Here is a 22,670-nt window from a genome sequence, read left to right on the forward strand (position 1 = left end):
AAACAAGCACCGCCGATCAGAGAGGCATGGCAACTTCATTTATATTGAGAAGCACTCAAAGTGCTTCACATAGAAACATCGTCAGACATAAAATGATGATAGCTCACTGTTGTTAGGAATTGTATTTGGTCTGCATTGTTTTTATTGATGTCACCTTACTCTCACATTTCCCGTGATTTGAACGGGGTTTTGAACCCGTTTGTGACTGTTTTGAAAAGTGTCATTTAGATAAAGTTTGAAAGACATTTATTTTATATCATAACATAATAAAAGGGGATGAATTCAACGTACTACAGTTGGCTCTGGCTAGGTTTTCTTCCACTTTGGCGGTCTGCTTGTTTGACTTGAAGAGCCTCTTCCAGTGGCCCATGAGGGTGTAGCACAGGTTCGGGTTTTTGGAGATTTCCACGTCTCCGTCGCTGATCTCTTTCAGGGAGCGGAGGCCCAGGTGAGAGATGCCCACCTTGGCGATCACCAGGCTACGGCTCATCCTGTAACATGCAGAGAACAAGGGAAGGGAGGCGGGACGTGAACGAACGGGCGGTGCTGAGAAAGGATCCCGTTGGATGACGCGATGATCTGCGTTCATTCCTCAGGAATGTGATTCAGCGGGGGGGGGGGCGTGAGGGGGTGCCCTACCGCTTGGTCCGCCCCCTGATGATCTCTAGGTTCTCAAAGGGGCTGAGTGATGTCATGTTCTCTGGCCACGTTTGGATCCATAAAAACCCTGAGAGGTGGTGTGTGGAAAAACACAAACGATCACAAGGCAGGAATCAACCGGCAGCTACAGATGACTAAGGACAGGACAGCCAAATAACAGAGCAGGCGGTTGCTAAGGTGAGGTTGAGGTATACCGGTATTACCAACCCTTACCGGTGATTTCTCTCACTGTTTTGAACACATTGAGCTGAGCAGGGTCCATTTTGGGTGTTTTGGTGAATTTATCGCTGAAAAAAACAACAACATACACATCTTTAGCGATCAACTATCCGGCCACAACTGTGTGTTTCCAGCACAACGCGTTAATGGGAGTTGCTGTTATTTCTGATATCCAATCAAGGACCCTCACCCATGAATAGACGTGTGGATGAACTGGATGTTGCCATTGATCTTGGTGCAGTTTCTGAAAGAGTCGATGTTGGAGGCGTTGATGGAGATGATGTGATCAAGATTTCCCACCCCGAGTCCATTGCACACTGTAAACGTACACACGGGCACGCGCACACACACACACACACACACACACACACACACACACACACACACACACACACACACACACACACACACACACACACACATGCACGCACACACAGTTAAAACAAAAAAAAAGACATGAAACACATTGAACCCTCATGCAATATCTTTATAGACCACAACTCTCATATCTTTATAGACCACAAGGGCAACCTGAAGTTCAATACACTTGCTTGAGAGATTCCAGGTGTGGCAGCACATAGCACCACGAGGTGCACAACGATGAGCTCCTTCAATGTTATTGTAAAGACATCATGGTAAATAAATGGAGCGCATTTATAAAGCCCTTTTCAAACCAGTGGCCATTGGAAATGCTTTCCAATTATTATACCTAACATTCACCCACACATTCACACACTGACGGCAGTGTCAACCATGCAAGGCGACATCCATTCCCGGCTGGAGCAGTTAGGGTGAGGTGTCTTGCTCGGGGACACCGCGACACACAGCTAGGAGGAACCGGGGATCGGAATAGCAACCTTGCGGTTACTAGTCAACCTACTGTACCACCTGAGTCACTCCCGCCCCCGTTCCCCTCCTCACCTTTCGGACAAGGTCCGTCACACTTGGTGCACTTCCGGACCCCTCCCTCGTCCACCTCGTAGGTGTTGCCGGTGCAGGTGCGCACGCACGATCCGTGGTCAGTCACCACAAAGTTATCTGAGGACCCACACGGTAAAGGCTATTAACACACCAAAACAGAAACTGTTGGTCTCGCGCATCCATACAGCACTGACTGGCTGACTGGACTCCGTGACATTCTGTGTCATAATTGCACACAAGGGAACAGCGTGTTCGAAACAGTTATAAAGAGATGCAGTTGTTGCATTAACACGTTCCCCAAAACTCAATCATTTTCTTATCCCGGCTAGAAGGGTTTATCATTAAACTCGGTGGGAGACAGAGCCTACTGAATGTTTAACAGGCGGAGAGCAATCCTAAACGCACTTCAAATAGAGGGTGATTCACAGACTTATACGTGATGTATTTCCTTTTAGCAATGGGAATATTTATGTTGACCTTGGCTATCGAGGACTAAGGCAACATCAAAGTTCACGGTTTCCTGTGCCAGATATACATGTTGTGTTAACCAGCAGCCATTGGAGGACATTTTCTATGTCAAGATGATATGATCTATTAGGTATAGCATGTATAAGCATTGCATTGGTTTGGCCTAAAGAAAACCCTAAGGTTGAACTAAAGGTAAAGGCAGTCAGTGGAGCTTACGGGGGCAATTCTTGACACAGGTGGCCCCAAAGTTGTACTTCCCGTTGGGGTTGGGCACCAGTTCTTGGAGGTTGGGCTCGTAGGTCAGGAGGCCCGGACACGAGTCCTTGCAGGTCCCGTCGTCCTGGAAGTGCAAGCAAGCCTGGGAGGTGGGGGGGGGGGGGGATCATAACAGAGTCCATCACTAATAATAACACAGCATTCCTCTCTGGAGACCTCACAGCCGTACCGAGAGCAGAAACAGAGTCCCTCACGCAGGCCAATGTCAAATAAACCCCCCCTCACATCAGAAGACGTTCCGCCCGGGAAACGCTCAACTCTATTTGTTTCTGATCAGAATAAAAACAATAAAAAAAACAGGCTTTGGGGTTCTTCTTGCTGGGATCTTAGGGAGCGTCACACATGTGATCCCTGTGTTCCCACAGTGTGCCGGCCTCACCAGACAGTCGGTGGCCTTGGGCCCGGTGCAGCCCGCAGCGCAGTGGTCGTTGCAGCAGTCGCTGGGGGAGGTCCCGTTGCACCTCCGGGTGCACTGCTGCGCGCAGTTCAACTTGGTCACTGGAAGAGGAGAGCACACAACCCTGCTGATTTGCAGGAGTAACGGTGTGTGTGTGTGTGTGTGTGTGTGTGTGTGTGTGTGTGTGTGTGTGTGTGTGTGTGTGTGTGTGTGTGTGTGTGTGTGTGTGTCTGTGTGTGTGTGTGTGTGTGTGTGTGTGTGTGTGTGTGTGTGTGTGTGTGTGTGTGTGTGTGTGTGTGTGTGTGCACTATTTTGCATATTTGATCATATTATAAGTTGTATTCAAAGAGATTTGCGCTCAATTTGCATTGGGTCAAGTGAAGGAACCACTCACGGATCTGACAGTGGTCAGGACCAGGGGCCCAACAGGAGCCGTTATAGCAGCTGGAGTGACACTTTTTACCTGCACAAGCAGAGAGAGAGTTGAAGTCAGTCTAAAGAGTGAGTTCCATACATACTGTTCCCATGTGTGTGATGTGGTGGAGCCCTCACAGTTCTTGTTCTTGCTGGCCGCGGGCAGCACCATCCTGGGCTTGTTGTCGTAGTTCACGATGTCCTTCCACTGGATCGTCTCCATGTTGCACAGCTGGTTGCTGGCGAAGCGCACGCCTCCCTTGAGGATTTCTTCCGGGACGAAACGGGGCAGAAAAGAGAGAGAAGCGTGGGTTAGGTCGGTGCTCTGACACCAAGCGGAGAGGTCGAGGGTTTGATCCCCAACCCTTCCAGTTACCAATCTGTAGGCATTCTGGAGCAGTATGCCCCAATAGGACCTGCTTCTGAATGAGATTAGTTTATCGATCGAAAGTCTGAGTTCACTGTAGGTTTGCCTTGGAAAAAACTCAAAGAGCTTATAAATCATAAAATAGTATAGAGAATTATACACTTTAAATAAACTGTACATTGAGTCATTTTCATTTTTTGTTTTTCTTTAAAAAAACGTTAATGCATAAAATAATCTCAATCTCAATCACATACAGTACTTTAGAGTAGAGAGAGAGAGGAGGGCGGGGGTAGAATAGAGTAGAGAGAGAGAGAAGGGCGGGGGTAGAATAGAGTAGAGAGAGAGAGAAGGGCGGGGGTAGAATAGAGTAGAGAGAGAGACAGAGTGAGAGAGAGAGGGGAACCCACCCTTGAGGCTGATCAGGGGCAGCTCCTGGGTGCCCACGCCCTGTGGGCCGATGGTCTTGTTGAAGTTAAGCAGCACGGCTAGCGCGTAGCTGCCCTCGTACAGCGAGTGGCCCCGGATGATGCGCAGGTTGTCCAGGGGGATTCGTTTCGCCGTGTTCAGGGCGATGAGCACGTAGCCCCCCACCTCCTGAATGGACTGGAGCACAGAGGGGAGGGACATGAGTCAGGACTCTCTTTGGCCGGTTCACTTTGTCCCTCTTATATGTTTATTGCATCAAATGGAGGTATCCAACCCAAGAGAAGGTCATTTGCGGGAGTGTGTAAAGCTGTGTAAAGAGGGGATTTTAATAGGTGTATTTCCACAGAAGCCCCTAAAACGCACCATTCTATACAGATTTGAGCCAGCCTGCCATCAGATTTGTTACCATTAATCTCAACAAATCGACGAATGAGGGTTATGTTGGTGTGTTCATGGTATTTTTTTTCTATCATTCCCACTGCTTATAAGCAGGTTAGTGTAGACTGGAGGGGGTTCCCGCTCCCTGGGTTCGTTCCCTTCGTGTCCACCAGTACGCGTCCTCAGGCCAGATGTCCGACCCCCTTTCCCAGCTCATCAACCACTTAACACGCGTCAGAGTTCACTGGAAATGGTTTCGGATGAAAGTGTGAACGTGTGTGCTATCACATCACAGCCTTGGGTTTCCCAGCCTTGGCCTTCACACCCGCGTCGACTGAAGTCGGGTGGGGATCCGACGACGTGTGAGGTCATGTGTTATGAACCACTGTGCAAAAAAAAAACCTCTGTTGCTAGGGGAGCCGTTCGGGAAAAGGCCTCTCTCTTAAATCATCAGCCCCCCGAAACGAGAGGGGAACCAGGGGCAGGAAACCCTAAGGGGTGTCCCCCGACTCACAGCCAGCCGCTCACGCCCCGTCAAGACCACCAAAGAGGCTCGGAGTGGAACGGAGAAGGAATAAACCGCTCAACAGCTGTGGTGTGGTGGCGTGTATAGGAGTGTGTGTCCGTGTGCGTTGATGTGACAGTAATGGTGATTTACGCTGGCGTTCCTTGCGAGTGTACCCTAAGCGGTCCCGCCATGCCCGGCCCGCTGGTGAAGCCCAGCGGAGTAAGGACTATGACGCAGCTCCTCTCGCTGCCTATAGGGGCCACGGGAAGGAAACGCAGGAAGACCCGGACCCATTCGAAGTCTACAGGAAGAAATGTGATTCTCCTAATCCAAAGCAGATCGTTTTTTCCATCCTCGTTCCGATAGGATCTCAGTGGCTAGTGGCTTTTAAAAATGGACAGTTTTAGTTGGTAAACATTTTTCTCAAGCGTTGAATATAAATGAGTTTCGGCCGTTGACTATTGCCGGGCGTCCACCATGGAAAGAAGATCTACAACCCCCCAGCGGTCATGTGTGAACCGATGGAGGAGAATCCCGGACGCCACGCCCCATGTGGCGTCTACCTATACCGTACCCGTAGGAAGGACAGGTCATGGTGCTCCTCCATGTACGTGACCTCCAGGTTCTCCAGCACCACGTTGCAGTTGCTGTACGTCTTCACCATGTTCACGTAGTGGTCGTCCCTGGAGCCCAGCAGGTTGAACTTGTTGGTGATGCCCTGGCACACTGCGAGGAAACAACACACAAACCCCGCATTATAACCACGTCACAGAGGGGGGAGGAGGGGGCAGGGTAGTCTCTAGTTGTCAGCCCAAATATTCTGGGTTCGAACCACTATGTCCGCAGCCTACCCGTATCCTTGAGGAAGGTACTGAACCCAAACTTGATCATTGATGGCATTAACCCTCTGCCACATAGTTAATCATAAAATATCTGAAGAGATCCATCATGCATGTCATGTGTATGAGTCACATATATCACAGCAACATATTCATGACAAATGCCTCGGTATGGGTAACCTACTTGGCAATAATTCACATTCTGATGCTGATATTCCAAGATAACACGCAGCCTTTCCTAATAGGAAATGGCTGGCAGCGTTGATGTAACACACTGGCTAGAGAGGAGTGTGTATGAGTGTGTGTGTGTGTGTGTGTGTGCGTGTGTGCGTGTGTGTGTGTGTGTGTGTGTGTGTGTGTGTGTGTGTGTGTGTGTGTGTGTGTGTGTGTGTGTGTGTGTGTGTGTGTGTGTGTGTGTGTGTGTGTGTGTGTGTGTGTGCACATGTGTGCGTGCGTGTGTGTGTTTGTGCATATGTGTGTGTGCGTGTGTGAGTGTGCGATTGGTCTGCACAGTCATTACTTGGCCCACTCTCAGTGGGAAAATATCAGATCTGGGTTGCATCTGAAGTGAACTGGGGGGACCGGGCAGATCCCAGCACTGCAGTACACACTGGCTCATGAGTCAAAGGGAGCAGGACGTGTTAGTCCTGGCAGCCGGCTGGATCTTTCCACTGCTATTCCTTAGCTAGATACAACAACCAGCGCAGCCTGCGCCTCTGCGCTGCCTCTTCTGAGGCAGACGGCGCTTCATCCAAGATTCCATAACCATCGACAGCTTTCCAGGGAACGACGTGACTGTTCTTTTAAACATTCATAACACGTTAATATTTAATTAAGAATTTCACTGATTCCCTTCTAGTAATTGTTAATTAGCCTGGCTGATGAAACCCCTTTAGGGTTTTATCTGACTAATATAAGTTTTAGAAGGGTAAGTTATTGATAGTTATGCACCACGGCTTCAACCTGGCAATTGATCCCTGAACTTTCTCTGGCTTGATACTGGAAATAACAAAGCAGCCATTGATCAACATAGGCGAGTTGGACACGCCTACGTCTGATAAAATTGCCTATCAGGCATTACACAACACACTATATTTGGATAAGAAGGTCAGTACTAGTGATAAGGCCAATACACAAGAGGATCATTCACAATGTAAAGGAAACCTTTACAGTGAATGTGCTAAGGTTCTGTGTGTGTGTGTGCATGTTGGTGTTTGTGTGTCTGCGTGTGTGCATGCTTTTGCGCGCGCGTGTGTGTGTGTGTGTGTGTGTGTGTGTGTGTGTGTGTGTGTGTGTGTGTGTGTGTGTGTGTGTGTGTGTGTGTGTGTGTGTGTGTGTGTGTGCATGCATGTGTGTGCGTGTAGCTGCGCGTGTATGTGACTAATTGGAAAAACTATAGTTTTTAACTTTGTCCCTCCTAGCTGGTCAGACAGGTTCTGACTGGCACTTGAGAAGGAGGCCTGGATTGAGCTGTCTATAGTCTAAGTTCTTATTGTATCCCGTAATTTAGAACCCACACACATACACACATGCTGACATGGGCTACACACGCTTACGTACACATACACACCGTGCGAACGACTGGTGTTCTTCAAAAAAGACTAATGCATGCAGTTAAGTATAGATGAGAGCATGTCTGGTATTAAGCAGGATATGATAGTCCTTGCTTGGAAAAATCACCGTAAGCCTACAGTTCACGGCACGCATTCCAAAACGTGTCTGCACTCGACAGCAAGTTGAACTCAACTCGCAACGATGGGGACACACCTCATGCGGTTACTTTTTATTTGATGTGCGAGCTATTAAGTATTTTCCCCCCAAATCCAAAACAACACCAAGATGGCGGATCACTTCGTTCACCCTAACACCAGATGTCCATCCGCCAGGGGAGGACTGCCTATCTGGCATACCGGGCATCCTCCCGGTGGGCTGTTGACCCAATGTGGGCCGGTCCGGTCCGCTATGTTTGGTTTATTCTCTCTCTCTAAATTCCCTCCAATTGGGCCGGCCAATGGGCTACAGAGGGCTAGTGAACATATACACTTGTTCACTAAGTGTCACTAGGCCTACCCTATCACAAAAAGGCTACATGGCTACATATACTTGTCAGTACACAGATACTGAGTGTAGCTGGCTGGCTGCGGACGAGGAAGTAGGGCAATATATATACAGTATATATATATATATATATTGCCCTAAATATAACCATAAATAGAGAATTTGATTTTATTTTATCTATAGCTGTGTGAAAAAGTCTAAGACATGAATTACAGGTCTGAATAGATATGCATTCTCTTATACGTGTATGTGCACATGTATACCGGTACATACATACACGTGCACATACACGTCCTCTATTAAAATTCTCTATTTATGGTTTCATAATGATTGAGTCACCGTTAAAAGAAATGACTTTCAGCTCTAATGCTGCTACTGTCTGTAATATTTTTCTATTTAGATTATTTGTCAGGATATTTTGTTACTAGTGTCCGAGTCTGGTTTTAACTAATGCTGGGCTTGCACCAAAAGATTTTCGCAGTCACAGACTAAAAACTGCAAGAGAGAATTTAGCGTTGGATCAAGTGAGATATTTAACAAGGGCTTTGTAGATATGTAGATATGTAGATATGGGGTGTGGAGATGCAGCGACCACAGGAGGTCAGTTAATTTCCTGTTCGGGTTTCACACCTGTCTTGTCAGCAGCACAAGAGACACAAACTTAAAAAAAAGCAACAACTGCTATTTACCGTGCTGTACTATTATTCGGATGTATGCACTTGATGAAATTGTTTTAATCATGTGCATACAGGGTTCTTCCCTTTCGTCTCATCCCACCCCTAGTGCTGATAATGTAGTGGGCTGGTCTGGACAGAAAATGCCAGGGCAGATTTTTTGTCCCAGTCCACCCCTGACGTCCGCACTGCAGAAATATGACAAGATTCTTGTTTTGCTCATTTATTGTTTTGGCCAGATGATGGGGGAGGGCGGGGGGGGAAGCAGGGACCAGTGAGAATCAGCAGCTAACAGCTGTCTTGCACCACCACGTGCTTGTCCTTCCTCATTACCCACAGCCCCCGAGGGGGGGATGCCCTGACATGAACCCCCCGAGGGTTGGGCCGCCGGACTCGCTAACGCCTCCTGGGCAACCGCGGCAGACGGGAGGGGAAGAAAGATGGCCGCTTTAATTATCCAGCGGAGGGCAGCCAGATGTAATCATCGCTGTAATTATTTCCCACATTGACAACTGAAAACTGTGCTGAACATGAGGTCATCGTTAGACCACAGCTGGAATATGAACGCAATGAAATACAAAAACAAGCGAGGAGAATTGAGCGGGAATTAAATGAACTCCATGGCCCTCTTGTTGTTTGACTCCTGACTGAAGAAGAGCTCAGAGGGTTAATGAACTCATATGTAGGTTGCCAAAGTTCATAGTTATGCAAATGATGAGCCATAAATATATATATAATAATAATGATGAGCCATAAATATTCATGAGTGTTGGATGCATGCAAACTTGTACCTAAAGACTTTCAACAACAAACTCTTCCTGCAGCTGAGATTTGGCCTCTTTGTATACAGAAAACAATATGTAAATATTCTCCTGCATTCGGTTGTTTATTACTCCAGTGATGTTTTATGGTTCATATGACCTGATTATACACAGCAGTATTCTCCCTTCCTTATTGGACATCAGCACGGGAGACAGAGATAGGGAGAGAGAGTGGGAGTTTGAGAGAGCGAGAGAGAGCGAGAGACTTGAGCTGACTTCTCCATGAGCACATAGCGTACACACAGTGTGAGTACGTGTCTTGTTGAGGATCTGCACTGCCATGTGTACTCCCTTAACATTTGGACCACAGGATCAGAGGGAGAGGGAGGGAGGGAGCGAGAGAGGGAGAGAGAGAGAGAGAGAGAGAGAGAGAGAGAGTGAGAGAGAGAGAGAGAGAGAGAGAGAGAGAGAGAGAGAGAGAGAGAGAGAGAGAGAGAGAGAGGGAGAGAGAGAAATATCTAATAAAAAGCAACAGAAAAAGAAAACTGAAGAGAGCGAGAGAGAGAATGACTTTGTCATGAGAACGCACTGTGTACACCCACACACCCAGACACACACAAGCGCACACACATCGACCATAGCCCATTGCTCCATGATGCAAGACTTCCTGGCAATTGTGAGACAAACCAAACCTCGTACCTGGTTCGATCTTGACTCATCCAAGAGAACACAGTAAAAACCCCAACCTGTCCCCGCTCCACACCATGGGTGTAACAAGACCTGACGTCAGCGGTAGCGTGACGCAGCACCAAATCTGCATTGCTCCACTTCCGCCCGCCTCTGGCAGCACGTCTCGTCCAGGAGGCTGGGACCAGCCCATCATTAACTCACCGCATGGGCAGCAGTATCTGCATGACTTATGTGTCAGGACCTATGTGTGTGCGTGTGTGTGTGTGTGTGTGTGTGTGTGTTGGTACGTGTGTCTGTGTGTCTGTGGTGTGTGTCTGCCTGTCTTTGCATGGTAATGTTTCAGGTTTGCTGTCAGGATGTGTGTCAGTGTGTGTGTGTGTGTCAGAGTATTTTTATAAGCGGTTATCAGAGTTAAACTAAAAGTTTTGACGCTGATCAATTTTCCTGTAAGGAATCTCAGCAGGATTACTTACAGTAAGCATCGGGTTTTGAATTTGATTGCTCATCAGGTTCCATTATTTGCTATGATATAATGAATTGTTGCCATCAGTCATGCCACCCTATCTTTGTTTGCATAAGAATGCTGGATGTGTGTGTGTGTGTGTGTGTGTTTGTGTGTGTGTTACGTGGCAGTGAAACAACAGTGATGGATGCCAGCACAGGGTACACCCTCTGGCCGCCAGCACTGAGCGGCGCCCAACAGAACGCGATAAAAAAAACCAAACCGACCGGCTCATTTGTCATGTAAGCTCACTGCAGCATGCGGTCACACACTGCTTTCTGATGTTTGCCTGTCGACAAGTATTGGACGTTTGAGGGTGTGTGTGTGTGGGGAGATTTATTTTTGTTTCTCCAGGCTATAGGACACGCAAGACTTCCACAAGTATTTTGCCAGAGGCTGAGCTCGTTTTGCGTCCAACATTTTCAACGGCCATAATGAATAAACTTTATAGAAAAATAATACGTTAACTAGATGTGTTTATTTTGGCGTGGAGGGGGTACCATTCAGGTTATGAGCCCCAAGAGCTATTTCTTAGGCCATTTGCAAGTAAAACCTAATTTACCTCTATTTTTACAAGGGTCATAGGTCCATGAGACGTATTATGCAAATGTACACGGTAAAGTGAACCACTGCAGTGAACCAGATATTCAAACAACCCGAGTAAACACATGACATTGAACTAATCGTAAGTGGACTGAACAAACTTTCCCTCTTTTCTCCAGCTTCTGGCTATTAGAGTAAAGTTCCAACAAGTTGTCAGCGATGATATATCCTCATCATCATCATCAGCATCATCATCATCATCATCATCATCATAATCATCATCATCATTTCCAAAGGCCCATCTAATGACTTCCTTTGTTGAATTGGGCCCACTCCTGTACATTTCAGGCCATCAGTGGTCTACTTGACCAAAAAAGACAACAGAAAATGGCCTAGACTCATTCTCTTCCTCTCAGTCACGGGCCCAGATTCGATTAGACCCGCGTCCAGAGTCTTCTTATTGCATTGTCCGAAACCCTATACATAATTAAAGGGAAGCAACATGGCTAATTGACATTCTTGTTTATTTCGCTCCCCCGAGTTAACCAAATCACCGGCGAGCATCTTGGATAACCAAATCGTCAGCGCGTGCTTCAGTGTTTAAAACAAAACCATGCTGAGATGAATTACCCTGTTCAGACCGGCATTCCTGTCAACACTTAAACAGTAATAAGGATTATTCACTTGATCATGCTTATTATTGATTATTGGAAGGCTGAATTAAACATTGACAACAAATATTGAACATTTATATTTAAAGTACAGGGGGAGGGGGGGTGGATCAAAGTAAATGGTTTGGTGTTCAAACCCCCATGAATGCAGTCTACCTGTCCTGTAGAAATTCTTGAGCAAGGTATGTCAGGTATGTCTTACCCCTACCTGCTCATCAATGACTTCTATCTAAAAGCAACTAAATCACCCAAACCCGGCCATAAAAACCTACCAACTACCAAATAGTTGATTGTTGACCCTCTTCAATACTTGGGTACTGACCCCCTCTAGAAGCGGGGAGGGGGCATTCACATTCCCTGAGGTTTCCAGGGCCAGAGCCTGGGATTCGAGGGAGATGCATAAACCCACAGACAGCGCTACCAAACTCCGGAGGAACAGGGAGCCCCTCCTGTGCTTCCCGCTCCGGGCGGCTCTCCAGCGCTCCGGATCGCCCCGGGCCCCCGGCTCAGCGGAAGCGCCGTCGTCCAATATCACGGGGACACATTTTTGGGATAGATAGATAAGGGAGCGGAACTAACACCCGTGTGCAGGCCATCTCTTGTCCCACTCGTGTGGTGTTCTCTGTACTCTGACACTTCTCTTTGTAGTGCGAGGGGAAGGGAAGGGGAGCAAAGCGCTGATATCCTGCTCTCTGTTGTCTAGATTGGAGGGGAAGGGATGGGGAATAGGAGGGGGGGCCCGTCTTCCTCTGCGTGGGAGATGCCTCAATCCCTCAGAGAAAACATCGCAGGGCCCCTTGGAACAAAAAAGAAGAAAAAGAAGAATCCTCTCCTATAGAGGAGAGGATGTACGCTCTCTCCCCTTCCTCCTCCATTTCCTCCTCCTCCTCCTCCTACTCCTCCTCGTCCCCCCATGAATGGAGGGCTGCGAGCCCCACTGACATGGCAGGAAGTTGATCTTGGTATTGGGGGGGGGGGGGGGGGGGAGTGAGTCACACCACTCCTATGATGCTACAACAGATGCGAGGTGACTCCCCCTGGGATGAAGGAGGGGAGAGGGTACTTTAAATTGTATTTATGTTTCACAGCCAATTTTTTTGTGCGTGTGTGTATGTGTATTCGTAGTTTCAGCAAGGGCGGTATTTTTCCCCAACCACAATCTGTCTCCAACTATGCATACACACACACCCACATGCACACGCACACACACACACACACACATGTTAAGGAAGAAAGGGGGAGAGCGCGAGTCAAAGGTTTTTTTTGCTGTATTTTTAGCCTAACAACATGTGGGAGGTTGCCTACTCCTGTCAGAGCCAGCGGAGGCCACGGGAGCCTTTCAGCGCCTTCCCTCGACGTGGAAGAAATGTCTGACCTGACGGTACTTAACCCCAGCTGTAGATCACAAGCAAATTACCCCCCCCCCCCCCCCCTCCCCCCCACCTCACACACATACACACACAGCCCCACCAACTGACCTTTCCCCCCCCCCCGGCCCCTAAACACCAGCACAGCACTGCAGAATAAATCACCTCTAAACAGAGCCCATTCTAAACAATTAAACCCACCAAAGGCCGCTTGCTTGTACCGAGCGTGGCCCTGGTCTGGGGGGGGGGGGGGGGGGGGGGGGAGAGAGAGAGATGGGGGAGAGGGGGAGGATTTAGCTCCACGCTAAAAGCTTCCCCAAAAGTGACCAAATAAAGAGCAAAAAGGGGCCGGTGTTTACACGGCCCCTCTGGCAAAGCACTCTCCGGCGGCGAGTGAGGCTCTCCAGATACCTGCGGCCCCGTCCATCATGGTGTTTACTCTCGGATAAAAAAAAAAACGGCACACACTGCTGCTGCTCCGACGGCCGCCGCCGCCGCCACGGCCGGTCCAGGGGTTGCGTCCAAACACATGGGAACGTGTTCACTGCGCTGTTCTCACGTGGGCTTCCTCATTTGAGCGGAGCGCGTCTCAGGGAGATGAGGTGGGAGCCTATCAGCGGGTCGTTGGTTCCCACACCAGCGCGCCAGGGCATCGTGCTGGGCACTGGGGTCGGAGGCAAATGTCGCTGATTTTGAACAAAATGAACGACTTTGGTGAGTCGATTCGCCGACCTTAGCCATGGGAGGAGACTATCAGCCCTGTCGAGAAATGAAGGCGATAACCATTGCGTTGTGTGTGACTTCAGTTTGAGGAACACACTCGAAACAACTAATAGTTATTCCTAATATGAGGCGATCCCTTTGGAAACTGGATCTCCGTTTTGCTTTGGAGCCAGAGATGCACTCATGTCCCATTAAACATGGCCTAATCGACATGATCACATGACACAGGGGAAAGTAGCGTGGAGAAAAAAAAGCGACAGGACAATTACCGGGCACCAGGAAGATTTATGGGAGTTAGTTAAACACAGCTGCAACCCCTGTTAGAGCCCAGCAGTGACCGAAAAACACTCCCATACGACTCCACATGCTTGTGGCTTGTAGCAAGCGATGCACATTATGAGCCAGACCCCTCTCACACATTTCCTCTGGAAGGTCCATTATAAAAATAAAACGGCCAGGCAAACCCCTTTTCGCTGCAACCCCGAACCCCTATTTAAACTCCAACCATTCTCTCCTGCAATGCCTCGACATTCAACCCACTTCCTCCCAGTCCAGACACACTCCCCATAGAAACCCAGTGCAGGGTTTCAATCCCCCACCACCCCCTCCTCCACCACCCCCTCCACCTCCACCAACTCCTCCTCCTCCTCCACCACCCCGACTACCAACTCCACCACCTCCACCAACTCCACCTCCTCCACCTCCACCACCTCCACTCTCCTCTCTTCTCTTCATCCTCCCCTGCTAAAGCATTATTCCTCCTCAGTCCCACAGGAAGCAAAGGAAGAGGAAGGCTACTGCCGAGAGAGGCTGTGGGCGTCCGGCACACGGCCGCTAGCTCACTGCTGCTCTCTCTCCACACCCCCCGACCCCCCCCCCCCCCCCCCCCCCCCCCCCACACTCTGCCCGTAAAATACCGCCATCCCCCCCCCCGTTCTCCGCCATATCTCTCCTCCTCCACCTCCTCCTCCGCCTACCTCCCTTCCCTCCCCCACGCAGCCAAAGACCTGTGGAATAGCTGAGCGACGGATGTGAAAAAGCACACGCGAGAGAGAGGGAGAGTGAGAGAGAGTGAGGGAGTGAGAGGGAGAGAGAGAGAGAGAGAGAGGAAAGGAAAAGGAATCAACAATAAAAAAAAAATACTAGTACCACGGCAGAGGAACCCACACATTTCACAGTTCCAGCAGGAGAGAAAAGCAGCTGTGATTCGGAAATCCCCCCGGTTGTAGTGAGTTTGCTTTCTGTTTTTTTGCAAACCATTCCCCAGCGCTGGGCCCAATCCCAACAACACACTCCAAAGATAAGATACTTCCCTGGAAGCCTCCTCAACTCATCTGAGTCCAGGAGAGATAAAGAAGGCCCTTAAGACAAGGCCTTTCACCTCAAGGGGCTCTTACTTTGAAACTACAATGGCTGCCCGGCCTTATGGCCGGGAGGAGGAGGTGGAGGAGAGTTAATCTGAGCAACGTCTTATGCCAACAGCTCTCTTAGCCGCGTCCTTACTCATGTCCCTAACGACTAAGCCTTGTCTGGCCATTTTCACACAGAAAGAGAGTTAGCAAGTGAAAGGCAGAGGAATAGAGACCCCATAAAAGGCCTATTCTATAAATGCCTGGGGTTTGTGTTAGCAATAGTAAGGAAAACCTCCACCTATTGCTCAGGCGTGACTCACCACTTCTCCGCTTTTTTGTAGGGGCCTTACATCCCCATTCCCCAAGAATGAGTCTCCCTCATTCCGCTTTCTCCCACACACACACACACGCACACGCACACGCACACACACACACACACACACACACACACACACACACACACACACACACACACACACACACACACACACACACACACATAAACCAAACACAATCACTGGGCAACAAAGTGAGCAATGCTCAGGCACCAATAGGGCTTGGGGTTTCGACCACAGAACTGCCAGCCTTCGAAAATTAACAATGAGCCCAAGAATAAGTAACATATTGTGTTGTTTTTTGCCACTGGTGTAACCAATTGAAATTACACAGGGGAGGCTTGAGAGCTTTTATTTATGACTTGCCATTATGACACACTCAACTCATACGCCAGAGATGGATTGGGTGCCAAGCGAGTAGGGCCCCCCCGGGGGTTTAACGGCTTCCTGGTTCTTCTTGAAAGACAGCCAGTATTTTACAAACAAGTGAATCTCCGGCATCTGCTTTTGAGCACAGACTTTTATTTATTTTTTCTTCTTCCACAGAAAACCTGAAGCCACAACTTTTCCGTCAGTGGATTATTGTTAGCACTAGGGGCGTCATACTCTTCCCGACATTAAAAAAAAGTCCATCACAGCACAGCTTACACAACACATAGTGAACAAAAGCTACAGAAACAATGACTCTTGCACTGTTTTTAAAACCAAAGATGACTGTGGGGGACGGTTGTTTTAACATGGCCCACTCACAACACAGGAAGAGAGAGACAGAGACAGAGACAGACACAGAGAGAGAGAGAGAGAGAGAGAGAGAGAGAGAGAGAGAGAGAGAGAGAGAGCGAGAGAGAGAGAGAGAGAGAGAGAGAGAGAGAGACAAAGACAGAGACAAAGCGAGAGAGACAGAGACAAAGCCAGACGGAGAGAGTGAGACGGAGAGAGCGAGATTATTGTTCAGGACTGCCTGCTTTGTGACAGTCATCAAAGACAGCAGCCTTGGCAGTCGATTCTCTTTCCCTGACTATCAGCCACACTGCTAGAGAAGCCCTGGCTCAGAGTCAGAGTTCAGTGTGTGTGTAAAACACTCAGCACACCACATTAGAGAGTTCTGACTACCAGATACCTAGGAGTGGACAACTAGAGTCAAAAGCCAAATCGCTACAACTCCTCCTAAACTCCATCAGTCTAATTCAATATCCAAAACAAAAGAAGGCGTTTCGCTCTGTAAAACTGTATCATGGTAGAGAGGATTACTATTTTGTTGTTGCTTCTAAACAATTTAACTCAACATGAAGCACTGCGCTGAATAGAGCTCTGAAGTATTGATGGCAGCTGAGCTAGATTTTTTTCTCCATGTTTTCAGAAGACATAAAATGTTTAAACACAAACCCTGAGCCAAACCCCCTCAATCTCTTGACACTGTTGAGTCAGGTTTAGCCCCACTATTAGGTTATTATAAGACGTCATTCTTTGTCCATTGATTTGAAATGTAATACTAAGTTGAAGATCAGTGCCAAGCCATTCTAATGAAAATATACACACGAATTGCCAAGAATGGCAGAAGAGAAAAGTCCAGAAGGATAGGGGTTGATCTAAAAGGCAGGCGATCTGCACGAAGGTCAAACGCCAACCTCAGGACAACGACAGGACCCTATCTGGCTGCCACGCATGCTTGAAATTCCTGGTGTTTGACTGTTTGAAAGCAATCACATTTTTGGGGTGGTGTCAACAGTCCCATCGGACCTTTAACTCAGATACGCTTCTCACAATTATGTTCTGTGTTTGGGATTCCTGGAATGATATTTGGATTACAACTAAACCAAACTACATTCAAATCTATCACAAATCTGCCCCCCCCCCCCCTCCCAGCTGATAATCAGCTCAACAAAGGCCCGCTGATGGGGAATCCGGCCCAGAGGTAATTTGCGCTGCATGGCCCTCATCCAACTCCAGTTGGTCCTATCATTGAACACACATTGGGACATTGGGACACTGGTTGTTTTTCAATCCCGCCGTGGTAAAGCTGTTAAGCCAAGTGGGCAAACACACGCATGCGTTGTTAAATGAATAGCTCGGACCGTCGTTCCTTTTGTGGGAAAATTGTGCGGCGAGGTTCACCTCTGGCGTGTTTTATGGAAGGTAAAGTGTGGCCAGTGGCGCAGGGAGAAGTGCCTGTCTTTACGGGTCTCTGGCTCTCGTTAGGCCAACACGGGGTAATGAAGTTGTTCCGCTTACGGGCCGACCAGGGAATTTGTTTTGTGTGAGGAACAGAGCATCGTCGTGGCTGAAACATACAAGGCATTTGGAAAAAAGTGCCACTTAGGTTTTGAACATATTCAATTTGCGTGATCAGGGAGATTTAACGGATTATCTACATTGATAATCCCCCAATTAAAACATGAACAAGTTTTAACGGGGGGATTGCCATCAACAAAAGTTTGTTTTTTGTGTGGTAAATTGCATTCCTCACATCGAAAACAGAAAGTAGTTTATTGGGACTTGGTGTTTGACCAAATTCCAAAATCGACATTCATTTCTGTGAGCCAGCCTTCATAAACGCAAGCCAAAACGAAGCCTTCCTCCCGCTGTTGACATAGGGCTGTATAACACAGTCGCTCAAGTCATGTCTACATAGCACATTAAGGTCAGGCAAGACAGATAAGCCAGTGTCAAGGCAAGCAGCCCAGGCCTAAATAAAAGAGGCTTTTGTCCACAGGACTTGGGTCTCCAGGGAGACTGGGGGGTGAATGCCTCGGCCTGCTCCATGTATGGATCACTGACGGCATATTGCACATGCACCGATCGTTTAGCCCCAATTTCTTTTGTGCACATTCCATTCACACCGATTTTTATTTGCTTATTTGCTCCACCCTCTCCCCCCCCCCCTTCTCCACTCACCCCCCCCTTCTCCTCACTCCTTCTCTTCCCTCCATCTCCTTCTCTCCTTGCCTCTTTTCCTACTACCTCTCCCCCTTTCTATTTATCGGCGTACTAAGCGACATGTTTGGCCAAATACTAAATTACTTCCAGGTTTCACACTATAAGGCCACTCTCGCTCCTTGGAGGCTATGCCTTGTGAAAGGTTCCCTCTATGAGGGCACCCCAGTAGCAATATCAGTTAGCAGGTAACCGTCTGGCAATGTTTACACAACTTTCACGTGTGAAACTCTGCACTCCGATGAGGGATTTTTCTACCCGAGGCACTGACAAACGAAGAGGCTGTCCCTGCTACTGGCCAGCCAATCAGAGTACTAATAATGTGTGGTAAAGTTACCACCAACCCCTCTGGTGGAATTCAGCGTATGATGTGCACGCAAACTGCACGTACGTAGCACGGACGTAGGTATGATGTCTGGCCAAATTCCAAAATCGACATTAATTTCTGTAAGCCAGCCTTCATAAACCTTCCTCCCGCTGTTGACATAGGGTCAACAGTGCTAATGGCTTGCCAGTAGCGTACGTACGTATGACCGTATGTACGTACGTAACGCAAGCACAATCTTGACCAACGGTCGAGACGTCGGCCTGTCTGACCAACGGTCAGACAGGCCGACGTCTCTACAGACTACTGTGTGAGAGTCCAACACATTGTCCATGTTGAGTGACTCTTCACCTGTGCAATAGAGCGGCTAATTCCTTTTTACACCAGACAATGAAAACAACAACAACTATTTTTGTTTCACTTGTTGCCAACTGCTGAAAAATAGCAGACATTTCAGATCAGAGTTTGCTGGAACGGCGTTAAAACTAGCTTTGATTACCGAATGCTTTGATGTGTTTGTGTCCCCCACTGCACTCACATAAAGAGTTCAGCATCAAATATAAGGCACGCTGTGTTTTTGCAATGAGGAACCAAACACACTGCCCTCTCTTACAGGGCTAACAACTAGAAATATCTGAGTTATTAAAGCCGCAGAAGGGAATTTCTTAAATGATTTACTATGGTAGACCATCGACCACACTAGACTGAGCGAGACAACAAAAGACAAGTCACCACACTCGACAAGACGAAACTTGACTGGGCTAATGTCACAGTATCAGTATGTGTTGGGATCCCTAGTTTCAATGTTATCAACTGGTACAGGATTTACATTTACATTTACAGATTGTTTAATTTCCTTCCAGTCTATCATTATTCTGTTCTTTGATTGAAAGTACTTCTTAAGTTATCATAATATCCAAAGGTGCCATCAGTGAGTCAGAGGAAACTAAACACATTATTCCGTTTATTAGAGCAATTAGACCACACAGGAAAAGACAAAAAGGTTATTAGGCAGGCAAGACCCTGACGCCAGTCCTCTAACTAACACACACAGCCACACACGCACCCACTTACACACACACACACACACACACACACACACACACACACACACACACACACACACACACACACACACACACACACACACACACACACACACACACACGCGCACACACACACACACACACACACACACACACACACACACACACACACACACACACACACACACACACACACGCACACACACACACACACACACAGTTTCTTCTGGAAGGGTCGGAGATGGGCGGGTCTGTGGGATTTGCCTGTAAAGCCATTGTTTTCTATCCTGTAGGGAATTCCTCTTTTGCGCAAGCCGATCCAAGCCCAGACGGACCTGAGGGTACAGCTATTTCCAAAGACGCCGCGCCTTCTTCTATGCAGTCCACGGGATAATGAAAAACAAAATGTGTTTGGCTTAGTGCTGCGTGGCCTTCTACCTGTTGCCCCTCCCGTTGGGTGAGGTGCCGCAGCGCTGAGAGAGGCACAGCACGGCTCGTGGCAATTGGGGAAGCATGAGATAAAACTGTTAACCATCTTATCACTGTCTGATTGTTTGTGTGTTTTATGCCTCTGTTTTTCCTGCCATTGTTGTGATTCCTCTTTTGATCTGAGCCTCGCACTCCCACCCGACCAGGGAATCTGATTTGTCAAAATCACATTTGCATACCGATGCAAATCCGTCTGCCCTCACCGTATAAAGAACCAGGCACCTGGCCCCAACATCTTGGGCTGTGAAAAGCAGAACTGCTCTACTTACTGAGGCAGTTTTAGTGTGTGCGTGTGTGAGGGAGAGAGAGAGAGAGAGAGAGAGAGAGAGAGAGAGAGGGCCAAGGGTGATTCAGTGTGAGAAAAAGGCAAAACTGCAGGGAGGATGGAAAGATATTTTGTTTTTTGCCCAATTTCCATCCAACCCTACTGGCGATGTCTCACCAAGCCAGCAGCCCAAGACTAGCAACCCAGCGGACCAGCCTGTGAAACAACAGCAGACTACAAAGTACATTCTGTTCATTCATTGTTCAAAGACCTAGTTCATGTACCAAGATGATTGAAAAGAAGTAACATCAGGAAGTGGTTTCAGGACATTCATTGGCAGAACATATAAGGTTACCCATTACCTGGGTGGTTGTTTTCATGTGGCATAGAGAATGCTGCTGTTAATGTTAGACACATATATTGCAGGCTTGCAACCACATCAACCAATTAAAGGGGAGGTTTCAATGTTAATATTGTGTTACCGAGTCTGTCCTTGAACTTGGTCATGCAGGGGGAAATTATGTGGATAACCTTAATAACCATTATTTATAAATACTTCAAGGGCAACAGTCATTTAGCTTAATTAATCTCACAAACTTTTTTGCAATAACGTTTGAATATTAAAATATTTGGACCAGACACGCATATTGCTGCCAATAAAAGCAACAATGAAATACATTATTCATAAACCATAACCCTTCAGAACACCAGTCTAGCTTCTGAGGGGAGGGGAGGGGGGGGGGGGAAGCTTTTCATTGAATCACCACCTGCAAGGTCAAGGACTATAATGGTAAATCTGATGTTTAACTGATGTTTAATTCTCCACATGAAGGAGTGACAAAAATCCCAACGTCAAAAGCACCATCACACGGAGCATGTAAAACATGCTGCAGCAGATCCACATACAGGGGTCTGGACCTCATGGATCACTGGTCTGTTCTCCCTGTGAACACCACTCTGCACCTGAGGAGATGGGAGATAGCACATGGGCTCTGTTTTTTTTTTTCCCAGCCTGAATTCCTACGTCTCTCTTTCCACTGGGGTTGACGTTGGAAAATGGAAAGGCCATAAACGCAATGGATGACTCTGTCACCACGCACAAACAAAACAAAACACACACCACGGGTTGAATAAGTAACCACCGTGGCCCGGGTCAATCAGGGAATAATAGCAATCGCATGTAGGAGAGATGTACACAAACTGAGCTGTTTGCCTTCGTCCCTGCGTGTTGACGCTGAATCAACAAAACATTATGAGAAAGCCGTGGTAATAATCAAGCTGAAATGGAGGCAGAATTAGGCTTATACACCCTCAGTCCCGTCTGCGTTATTTAATCTGGGATTGTGTGCACTTCAATTGGGAATTAAACGAAGGACAACAAGCCATCAGATCCAAGCCAACGCCTCGGACGATAGCTCAATGTGCCAGTCACGGACAAAGAGCCAACAATGGGCTCTGTAGTCTGTACACACGCCGCCTCATCGTTGTGGTCGGTAGACCTGCAGTGGAAGAACAGGAACCTCCCTCTGTACCACCGTCAGACCCCCATCACCAGGACCTCGTCCACGGCTAGCGATGCCTAGCGACACGTAGCGACGTAGCGTCTGGTTCACCCACCACAACCTCCAGATCTGACTACCCCACCATGAAAGTGGTGTACCATCACGCCGCCCCCCCAATCCCCCCCCCCCCCCCCCCCCCCCCCCCCCCTGTATAGAGATAACCTGTTCTCCCGCTACAGAGGCACCATTGTCCCCCAACGCCACCTCCCTGTCTCACCCCCTTTAAAGGCAGAAAGCCTCCAACGTGCAAGTGAAGCTCTGGAAGTTCAGTGTAGTTTATCAAAGACTGGTGGGAGGGAGGGGAGGGGGGGGGGGGGGGGAGGCCAAGAAACGGAGGGAGAGAGGTGATGAAAGGAAGGGGGAGGAGGGGGAAAGAAAATGGCTGCCACCCAGAAGTCACATGTCCACCCGAGAATGGCTCTAGCAGATGGGTCGCAGGGAGCAGGTATAAAGAGAGGGGGGGCAGCCAGTGAAGCAGTAGAAGCAGGACCTGGAAAGTC

General features: G+C 48.2%; 1 protein-coding gene across 1 annotated transcript in view; it reads right to left on the reverse strand.

Annotated features, from left to right (window-relative positions):
* Positions 1–22,670, reverse strand: part of egfra (epidermal growth factor receptor a (erythroblastic leukemia viral (v-erb-b) oncogene homolog, avian)) — a 44,639-nt gene that overhangs the window by 18,269 nt on the left and 3,700 nt on the right. The window contains exons 2-12 of the mRNA XM_056596044.1: positions 5,609–5,760; positions 4,130–4,325; positions 3,494–3,625; positions 3,336–3,404; positions 2,924–3,042; positions 2,485–2,626; positions 1,801–1,917; positions 1,070–1,196; positions 874–947; positions 640–727; positions 292–491 (exon numbers count right to left, since the gene is read on the reverse strand). Of these exons, the coding sequence (XP_056452019.1) occupies positions 292–491; positions 640–727; positions 874–947; positions 1,070–1,196; positions 1,801–1,917; positions 2,485–2,626; positions 2,924–3,042; positions 3,336–3,404; positions 3,494–3,625; positions 4,130–4,325; positions 5,609–5,760 (1,416 nt within the window). The remainder of the gene's footprint in view (positions 1–291; positions 492–639; positions 728–873; positions 948–1,069; positions 1,197–1,800; positions 1,918–2,484; positions 2,627–2,923; positions 3,043–3,335; positions 3,405–3,493; positions 3,626–4,129; positions 4,326–5,608; positions 5,761–22,670) is intronic.

The sequence above is a fragment of the Gadus chalcogrammus genome, chromosome 8 (genome assembly GCF_026213295.1).
Source record: "Gadus chalcogrammus isolate NIFS_2021 chromosome 8, NIFS_Gcha_1.0, whole genome shotgun sequence".
Lineage (NCBI taxonomy): Eukaryota > Metazoa > Chordata > Actinopteri > Gadiformes > Gadidae > Gadus > Gadus chalcogrammus.